Source organism: Tetrahymena thermophila, assembly GCF_000189635.1.
Source record: "Tetrahymena thermophila SB210 genomic scaffold scf_8254584, whole genome shotgun sequence".
NCBI lineage: Eukaryota > Ciliophora > Oligohymenophorea > Hymenostomatida > Tetrahymenidae > Tetrahymena > Tetrahymena thermophila.
The window spans coordinates 242,224-253,072 of NW_002476355.1; the positions used below are offsets into that span (position 1 = coordinate 242,224).

The window sequence follows — 10,849 nt, forward strand, 5'->3', positions numbered from 1 at the left end:
ATTTTTATCAATTTTCTTTTTTTATAAATTATGAAAAAAAATTATTCATTTAATAAATGTAAAATGAATGAAATAAATATTTTACTTAATTGAAATTTATCTATTTTTATCATAATAAAGATATTCTAGAAAAAGACATATAAGATGAGCATGATAATTATGATATTTAACTATTTTAAATAAGATTTCAAGCTTTTATGAAAATTAAAATAGGAACTAGAAATAATAATCAAAAATGTTACTTTCAAAAAATTATAATTCTAAAAAAATAGATATCTATAGAGATAATATTTAGTAGACAATTACTCCACTTCAAAAGTATAATTTTATTAGAACTAAATTAACAAAGAATTTCTTTCTCAAATGAAAGAAAATAATCTCTTTGTAAATGGATAAATAAAATGAATTTATGTTGTTTGTTTGTTTTAGAGTTATGATATTTCTGAAGAAGAAAGATATGATGAAATGATGATATTTACATACTCTAATATAAGGCTTCTAGTTTTTTGGAAAATTGAAATAGGTACAATAAATATATATACACTTCATAAAAAGCTACTTTCGAAAAATTTAAATTGTATGTAACAGATATTTTTCAAAATAATGACATAATATAAAGTGAATCACTTTACTCCAAAAGTATTATTTTTTAAGAATTACATCAAGAAAGCATTTTCTAAAATTAGGTTCATGTTGAAGAGACAAAGTAGCTTTTTGGTAGAATCGAATTAGTTGTAGAATCTGAAGAAAACATGAGTCCATCCTGAAAAAAAGATCATAATTACTACTATTATGTAGAAGATAAAAAGATATAAGGAGATTAAATTAATATAGTCGTTGTAACTTTGTTAACTGTTTGAAGAGTAAGTGTCTAAGGCAGTAAATGAATCGAGCATAAAAACTATGGATCTATATAAATCTCTTATATTTTAGTTAGCGTACTCAGATTGAAGGACTGTTTAAACATTTTATAAATTTTACTAATATAATTTAAATTAATTATCAAAATCTCCTATAATTTATTTAGATGCTATGATATATCCTCTTTGCATAACTCCTTAATATAAAGATTCACATTAGCTTACAGTAAAGTTCGTATTGAATGAACTTGGATAATCTTTAAGTGTAGAGCATATGTTATCTTTAAGAATGCCTAAGTAAATGTTGTTGTAATTACTTTGGTCTCTCCTTGGTTGATTTGTTTACAAAAGCGATTATAAATTAGAAATCACTTAATCATTTGTTAAGGTTACATTTGACAAAGATTGATAAGAAAGTAAGGTATTAGGATCCGATTGACTCAAGTCATATATAAGACTATCAAGCCAAATATTAAAATGGGCAGCTTCATTTTATACTATTTGCACTATAGTATTCAAAACTGTGATTCTTTCTTTTAGAGTTACTTTGCCTTCGTCCATGTATTTGTTTGAGAATAGAATATTCAAAACAGGCGGAATCATCATAATTACAATAATAATCAAAGCTATAGTAACAAGCTTTAAGTCAAAACGAGGGAGACTATTGAAAGAAGCTATCTGTCTTGTTCTTTTCTAGGCTTAGCGTTTTATGTGGGTTTTAGTTGCAATTGGCATTTCCGCGTTGTTACCTTAAACAACTGTCTTTTTTGTAAATTATGACTAAGCTTTCGTCTACTTTAAGTTGTTGTTTATCTATCCATGAGAAGATTGTTATTGAGTTTCGTTTGTTGGGAGATGCTAGTTTTTTTATTGGATTCCTCCGCTGCTAATTTTAGAGGGGTTTTTGGATGGATCTACTTAAGCTGGCGGTGAGCCATTTATCTATTGTTTAGCATTTTCTTTTTAAGCCTGCTATTAGTATTTTGTTGGTTTGATCTATTACTTTACCTACATATTAGTGTTATTACGAGGATTTTGTGATGGGCTTTAAAAGGAAGGACTTTGAACTTGACTTTGTATGTCTCTATTCTTTTATGTCTTAGACCTGTTTTTGTCTCTTGTAAAAGTACTGTTAGGATGATTTGCTATAGTTTGATCTTTCCTTGAGATTTCTAAGTTCTTTTGATAATATTTCTAACTTTGAAGTTTAGTGTAATAAGAAATCAGATCTAATTTGTTAACTGTTTCTTCAATGACATCAATCAGTTTTTGAAGCTTTTCAGGATGGAAGCATCCGAAAAGCTTCAGGATTTCTTCGCATCTCATGATGTTGTAGACACTTAAAGGTAGAACTGTGAAGATAAGAGTACAAGTGATAATTAGGATAATAATCAGCATCATTATTTACATCAAGCTAATATTATCAAATTAATCTTAAGCTTGCTACTAAATCAAATTCTACATATTTTGCATATTAATTTTAAATTCATGCATGTTCTACCAAAGAAAAAGCATGTTTGAACTATCAAAGTCAATTTCTTTAAATTGTTAAATAATATACATAAATTGAGAAATTGCTGTGATTTATGTTTCATTTTTTTTAACAACTGGATACTCTCTAGTACCTTCTACGTGGAAAAGTTCAATTTTAAATGGCTAATTGAGTAAATAGTCGTAATAAGGCTGATCTGTATTTTTATCATTCACAAAACTGTAAAATATATCCTTAAATTGATTAATATAATATTACAGTCTCTGTGTTGAATAAGCCCTATCCTCTTAAAAGTAAGGCTAGCTTGCTGTTATTCCAAGGTAAGAGAAAACTTTAACCACACTAATTACATCTAAGAAAAGAAAAGAAGCTTGTGTAACTTTATTGAAGTTTTGAATATAAAGTGAATAGCTTTTATTGTTTTAAACATACAGCATAACAGAAACAGCAACAAAAATGAAGAAAGCAGTGATTCCCATGTAAACCATTGCCTTTAGACCAGACGAAATGTGATTAGATTTGATTTTTCTGATGATTATTTTCCTCCTTGTTTATTCAGACGTTTTATTGCTGGAGTGAACACTTGACTAATCGTTGTTATTCTCAACATTTTATGTGATAGAATGATGAATATTTCTCTTTTTGCCTTCTGATTCTATATTATCTTTATCTGAATTATTTCCATCTTCATCGATGCTCAAGTTATTTTCATGCGTATCTAGAATTATTTCATCTAGTTAGTTTACTTTTTGAATATCTTGCAATTGTAAGTTTTATTGCTCTTTTTTAAAAACTTCTTTGTCTAAGCTTAATTTCATTTCTTGATTGTAAGTCAGCAAAGACCTAGAAGTATTTTGCTTTGAGATGACTGCGTTTATTTGTTTCGCTTTTATCTATTGCTGGTTTTGATTCATCTTTAATATTTATTTGTATGATGTTATCATTTCATTTTAATTTATAGGATCTCTTTCAAAGTCTGATTGAATTTAAATATTTGAATTACTAGGTACTTATTGAATTTTGAAGTGATTTTCAATTTTAACCATTTTAAAGTCATTATCGTTTGATCCAATCCTCAAATAGCGTGATTCAAGATCATCTTACTCGATTTCCTTAATTAATTCATGCTATTCTTAATTAATGTTATGCTCTATTTTTATAACCTCAACTTTTTTGAGAGCTTTAGGATTTTGTACAAATTTCTCACTTTTGCTTCTTGACTGAGATCTCTTTACAACTATCTAACCAGGCTCTACGTTTTTAGGTTCACTGTTATCACTGCTATTTGTTACAAGATCAGGTTGTTTAAATGATAACATTTGATTATTGATATTAATATTATTATTGTTGTTGTTGTTATTGTTTGCTCTTGGTGTCGAGCTATTTGACTTAGTTTTTTAAATGTTGATTTGATAATTTTCGCTGTGAAATTAATTATGAAAATTATAATGAGGACTTGATGGGAAAAACATTTATTCTATTTGCTTGTGATTATTTTCATTTTTCTTGCTCAGCAAGCCTGCTTGAGACATTGGAGATTGCAAGCTAAGTAAACTAGGATTATGGTTGCCATTCTAGACTCTATTGGGAGGAGGAGCTCCAAATTCACCAAGAAGAGGATTGTTTTCTAATCTTTATCTGTCTGTGGTAGGTGGAAGAGACATTTAATCTAATCCAGCAGCCTAGTAAAGAAATGAACGTGGTGAAAGAGCTCCTGAGGCTATCTTTGAATCATGTATATTAGTGTTGCTCTCTTCCATAATTCTATTGCTAATTAAATATTTTTGAAAAAAATAAATTGTTGTATCATGAAATAATCTTACTCTCTATCATATTCGTTATTAGGATGAGGGCTAAACACGTTGGGAGAAGCGTTAGAAAAATAAACAAAATTTTTATTGTATTTTGTTTAATTCTTAGGTTTGTGTTACTGAGATATCCTGCTACTGTCTTCACCAAAATCTTTAATGTTAGAAGAAGATTAAATCTTGTTTGGTATGCTGTTCTTCATGTGCCTGTAAAAGCTACTGTCAATTTCAGAGTTTAAGACTTAAGATTAGTCCATGTTAGCAATATCATAAATGTTGTTCAAATTAATTTACTAGTTCTCATTACTTCCTTGCTTAGTTGTGTTAGCATCAGTTAATTCCTTAAAAAGTGCATTAACGTTGTTATTTAAAATTTCATTAAGACACATCTTTAAGTGCGAAATATGAGCTTTCCTCTTAGCTAAATTATCTTCTCTTTTAAAGCTATCTATTTCAACAAACTTGAAGTTCAGACCAATAGAAGTAGTGATGATGCACACCTTAAAACTAATGCTATAAATAATATCATCTAAACAAATCTAATCTACGACTTCCTACATCTTATGATGAGATTTAAGATCTTAAACCTTATTTTCCTTCATAAACATAAGTTTCTTCGAAACAACCAAAATGCTATAAAATACTTTATCGTATTCGCTTACTTCTTGAATACCCCAAATCAAAGGGATCAAATGTTTAATATCAAATCTTCTTAGGTCATCTTTAAAATTAATTAAATTATAAAAATGTCATTTCAAAAAATAATAAAATTTTTACTTATCGATGAAAGATCTTTAAAAATAAGATTGTATAATTTTTTTGTTATATCCATAATTTATCCTTCATCACTAATAAAAAGATACTCTTTATCTTAATTTACACTAGTCAGCAAAGAGCAAACTCCAAAGTCATCATTAATATTTTCGAGCTTTAATCTGATCATTAATGGTATGATAAATCCCTCACCATTTAACCCAAAAACCATTCTTTACTCTATTTATTTTTTTAAATTGAAATAAAAATTCTTTCATCAAAAGTTTTTAAATTAATTTTTATGTTTGTGTTTTTATTTTCTAACAAAAAAAGCTTTAAACTATTTTTTTATAGGTTTTACATTAAAAATAGACTGAATCAATTTAAAATAAATATAATAATTTAGAACCAAAAGAAAAATCAGAAATATATTTCTATTAATAACTTACTTACAGTAAGTAATAAAAGTTAATTTAATTTAATTTTTGATTGCTATTTTAGATTTTTTTACATTTAATTGTAAGCAAAATATTTAATGTATTTTTAAATAAAAATTTAATTTAATTGATAAATCATGATTGAATTTTCTTAAAAAATGATTTTTATGAAAATGTAATTTTATTGCTGAATTAAAAAATGAATTAATTACCTTTGTTGATGATATTCATGTGACCCTTATTCTTAAAATTGCTAATAATGTCATCATGAGTATTATAGAGACCTCTAGGTATTAGGGAGTTCAAAGTTTTTCCTATAATCAATTTATTTTCGATTCCATATATTTTTTAAAAAGAGTTTGAAACTTTTTTAATCAAGCCATCTTTTTTAATCAAAGAGGCATAGACTATGCATGCATTCTTAGAAAAAACTTAAATATTTCTGTCTTAGGTGAGAAGCATTTTTTTAGTTAGATTTTTTGATTTTTTTATGTATTAACTAACTTTAGAGTTCTCAAATTCCAATAAATTACTATAATGCATTGAATATTACTACAATTCTAAATTATCTGGATTTAAATCATAGAGATATTCAAGTTGTAATTTAAGATCGTTTAAATTTTAATATAAAATTCTAGCATATTAATTTACAATTGATAGATCAATGAAATTAGAGCATAAATAATCATAAAATACTCCTGTATTGACAAGCTATTCCTTAAGTAATTATTTCATATACTACATATTCTCATCAAATAAAATAGGTGCCATAACAAATATACGTTAATTTTAGTAAGTAGGATTTGAAAAGAATTATTAGAACTCCTTCTTAATTCTGTACATCAAAATCTATTAAACAAACAAATCTCTTAAGTTAGCATTCTCTGAAATTAGTTTTTACTAACTAATGTAAATTACATTAAAAGATTTAGTGGGAATTTTCATAATTTCGAACAGAAAACTAATGTAGCCAAAAGTAACTGAATTTACATAAGAACTCTTTTAATTAGCTCTCAGATATTACTCATATAAATTTACTATGTAAAACATAACATACTTTTTACGAAAATCCTATCCAATATACTCTTCGAATTCAAGTTTATTATCTTACTATAATAAATCAAAATAAATTAAATTTATAAATTAATTTTATCATAAATAAATTTGAAATTGTGGTAATTATATTTATCCACAAATCAATAGCTAATAAAGTTAAAGAATTATTATTTAGTGAAATCAATAAAAATTATCAACAGCTTAAAAATATTTTTTTGATAATAATTAATTAATAGAATATTTATTCAATAGCAAAATAGTTTAAACACTAAAATTATATTTTAATTTTTTATAAAATAAATAATTAAATAATAAATTAATTACTCTTTGAAAATCATGGCAAAAACATCTGTAATCATCAGTTTGGCAGTTTATTTGGTGATTTACATAGAGATTTTCAAATATAAAACCTTATCCATCTCTGATGTAATCTTCATAGAAAAAATTTAAGTTTTTATTCAAAAGACGAATGTATATGTCAAGTTAATAAGGGGCTAAATCAGTAAGATCTTGTCTTCCCATGCAATTCTTAAAAGTATTTTTTTGTAAAAAATTGTAAATGACTCTTCCAAGATGAAATGAGAGAGGAATTGATAGGAGCATTAGCAACGTGAAATTTAAGCTATTTGGGGAAATCAAAAATAATAAAAACATAAGAGACGTGGAACAATAATAAGTTATAATCATGGAATAGAAGCAACACATCCTCTCATTAAAATAGGTCTAATCCAAAAAGTAAATTATAATTTTTTATATAGAATATATACAAGAGAAAGCAGTAAGCACTTTTTCATTAGAGTACTGTAGGAAAAAAGGGAGCATACCTTACTAAATAAATAGCCAAACATCAAAATAAGAAAACCTTTTTGAGAGCTTATCCCTCTCTAAGAAAGAGTAATCATAGTCATGAAATACTATAAAAAATCCTATTTATTATTGTCATTTAAAACAATATAAATATTAAAAAATGATTTAAATAAATAAAACAAAATTTCTAAAAATTTATTAAGAAATTTATTTTTTCTCTCAAGTCTAAAAGAAATTTACAGTTTTCACTCAAAAAAAATAGAGTAATTAGTTTGATATTAATTAGTTTTTATTTGTAAATAAATAAATATCTTTGAAAGTATTCTTCAAATTCTTTGTTTTTCAAAGATTCTTTGTTTGTAGATCACTTTTCAAATAAAATCTTTATACTCTTAATTAAACATTTATGTTAACAATTTGTAGATAATTTTAAAGTCTTTCTTTTCTATTTCAAGGTAAATCTTGAGTTTTATTTCTATAAATCTATCTATCTTATTTCAATCAATCAATCTTTTTGTTTGCTTGCTTGTTTGATCGATTAATTATTTTGTATATACTATCAATATTGGAACTCAAAAGTTACCTTATAAATACTTTGTAAAATTCATTATAAAGTACAATTTTGATAGAAAGACTATAATTCTTTTTAGACAAGATAAAATTTCCTAATGATTTGTTTCATTTCAACTAATTTTTACCTATAATCCACGAAAATATTATATTGATGTATCCTATAATTGCATAAAGTTAAGTATAAAGGCTGATCATTATAAACGAAGATTTGAGAGAGGGCAGAAATAAAATATATATGTAAACCTGTAGGAGAAAGCTAATAAATGTATTAAGAGCTCTAATCCTTTTAATATCATATCTGGTGTACGCAAATACCATGAATAAGCCAAAAAATATAAACAATATAAAGCAATTTATAATAAATGTAAAGTAGAAGATTCCTTTTTCTGCAGAGCCTTTGCTAACAGCCTGATTGGCTAAATTAATCAATAAGGTATAATTTATATATTAGATAAAATAGCTTGTATAGTCATCACTAGATTAGCCTATTTGCTATCTATATGAAAGTAGGATCGCTATTTCTTGCGCGTGCATAATTATTAAAAGGAAAAAAGCCATAAAATAATTCCTAGCATAAAGCTTTGTTACAGCAGGTACAAACTTTAAATAAAATTGCTTATCTATTTTAAGTGAATCTAAATATTCTGCAATAATCCCAGTCTTTTTTCGCTCCTCTTAAGTTTGTGAATATCTAATCTCCATTTTACTTATTTATTTATTCTTGCTAAATCAATAAAAAACTAGGCTTTATTTAAATTATACTTGCTTTTTACTATTTAATGAATAATTAACTAACTATCTATCTTTAAAATTTACTTGATCTAAAAATTACTATTAAAAAAAAGTGATTTGATTTATTTGTCATATATTAATTTATTTATTTATTTACTTTTTTTCAAAATCAAAAAAGGACGATTGAAATTTTAGAATCTGTATTCTTACTTATCTCATCAAAAAAAAGAAAAAAAATGACAATTTAGTGCTATTTCCGTCTCTACCTTTTTACCAATTAAAAATCTCAAATAAATAAGCATTTTAATGACATAATAAAAGTTCTTATGCAATTAAGGTAAATATTGACCATTAAACTATTCGGATTATTATCAAAATAAGACCTAATTCAAAGTCAAATCAGAATGATTAAAATATTAGTATCCTATGCCAACTTACATAAATACCTTAAACTTTTTTCGTTTTCTTTTACACTTTTTTTAGTTCTAAAAGCACATATTTTTTTTTGGACTTACTAGTATTAAATTAGTGAGTGGAACTTAATATTAAAATATAAAAAATAAGTTAAGAAACAACTCACTCAATTTAATGAACATTACTTTTATTCAAGTAAAGAAAATAAGATTATCATTTTTATGTCTTTTAATTTAAATTAAGTATTTTACTTAATGTTTATTACTCTAATTTGCTTGCAGGACTATTACTTGAAATTAAAAGTTTTTAAGCTTGGATTGATATGTAATTATCTAAAAGGCTCTATGTGCCATTTTCAGTCAAGTTTTGTTACTTTACAGGTAAATAAGGCTAATGATTTTTTTATATAATAAAAAAACCATGAAGTTTATTGATTAAATTTACATAAAAATTTGTACGGTGCAGTAAATAGTTTTCAAAATATTTGAAAGCCTATTTAATTAAAAAATAGCTAGTAATTAATGCAATTTGTTTGTTAGTTCTAAACAAATAGCTTAATTATAGCCAAATTTTATAAAATCCAAAATGCTATAAAATGAAATATAAATTTCAAATCATATAGCATAGATACTTGTTTAAATTAAATTTATATTAAAAATTTTATTTCTATATTCTATTCTATAACAAATTACCTATAAATTATCTATGGAGAATTCTAATTATTATTAATAACATGTTATTATTTTATTTTATCATATTTTTTAATACGCCTATTAAAGTAAATAAATAGATCAAATGTTAAATATTTTTATTCATTTTATTTTTAAAATTTTTTTATCATCTAAAATATTTTTAAATTATTAATTGATATTTTGTAGGTTTTTATATTTTATTTTGAATTTAAAGCTAATTTTTGCTAACTGTTTTACTGTCAAAAAATTAGAATAAGAACGGATAAATAATTTAAATATTAAAAAATCTTTTTCAATGTTTTGAAAATAAAAAGTAGGTGCTTTTTATTAATTGTGGTTTTGGTTTCTTCTTTTCAATTGATAATCTTATTAGTATTTTCAAAATTATTAAACTTTCTACATTCAATTTGCTCAAATTTATTAAATTTTTTAAATTGTAAATATTTTAAAATTGTTAATTAATACATCATTTCGGATAAATAATTCTTTTAGAATTTTTTGAAAATAGAAAGGTTGGTGCTTTTTATTAATTTTGGTTTTGATTGCTTCTGTTCAATTAATAATCTTATTAATATTTTCAAAATTATTTAACTTCCAACATTAGATTTGCTCAAATTTATTAAATTATAAATATTTTAAAATTATTAATAGATGATTTCAGATAAATAAGTTAAATATTAAAAAAAATTTTTGAATGTTTTGAAAATAGAAAGGTAGGTGCTATTTATTAACTATGGTTTTGATTACTTTTGTTTAATTAATAATCTTGTTAATATTTTCAAAATAATTTAACTTCCTACATTTATTTGATTTGCTAAAATTTATTAAATTGGAAATATTTTAAAATTAATAATTAATTAATACATAATTTTGGATAAATAGGTTAATTAATTTTTCAAAAAATCTTTTTGAATGTTTTGTAAATAGAAAGGTGGTGCTTTTTATTAATTATAATTTTAATTGCTTCTGTTCGTTCAATTAATAATATTGTTAATATTTTCAAAATTACTTAAGTTCCTACATTTGATTTGCTCAAATTTATTAAATGGAAATATTTTAAAATTATTAATACATAATTTATGCTTACGCAAGCAAACAAGCTTTATAATTTTTAAATTTTTTATAGTTGATTAATTAATTATATAGAATATAATATACAAATATATTTAAAAATTATAAACATATTTTTTTAATTTTTGAACAATAATTAGGCGTATTTTTTTAA

General features: G+C 23.9%; 1 protein-coding gene across 1 annotated transcript; it reads right to left on the bottom strand. All coding sequences in view use genetic code 6, as the record gives it.

Annotated features, from left to right (window-relative positions):
- Positions 1-623: 623 nt before the first annotated feature.
- Positions 624-8,488, bottom strand: TTHERM_00627260 (transmembrane protein, putative; the record flags this gene model as incomplete). Its single annotated transcript, XM_001019511.2, has 6 exons — positions 624-4,122; positions 4,176-4,881; positions 4,938-5,153; positions 5,563-6,460; positions 6,731-7,332; positions 7,912-8,488. 6 exons carry the CDS (start codon positions 8,486-8,488, stop codon positions 624-626), a joined length of 6,498 nt encoding a protein of 2,165 aa, XP_001019511.2.
- Between the last annotated feature and the right edge of the window lie 2,361 nt (positions 8,489-10,849).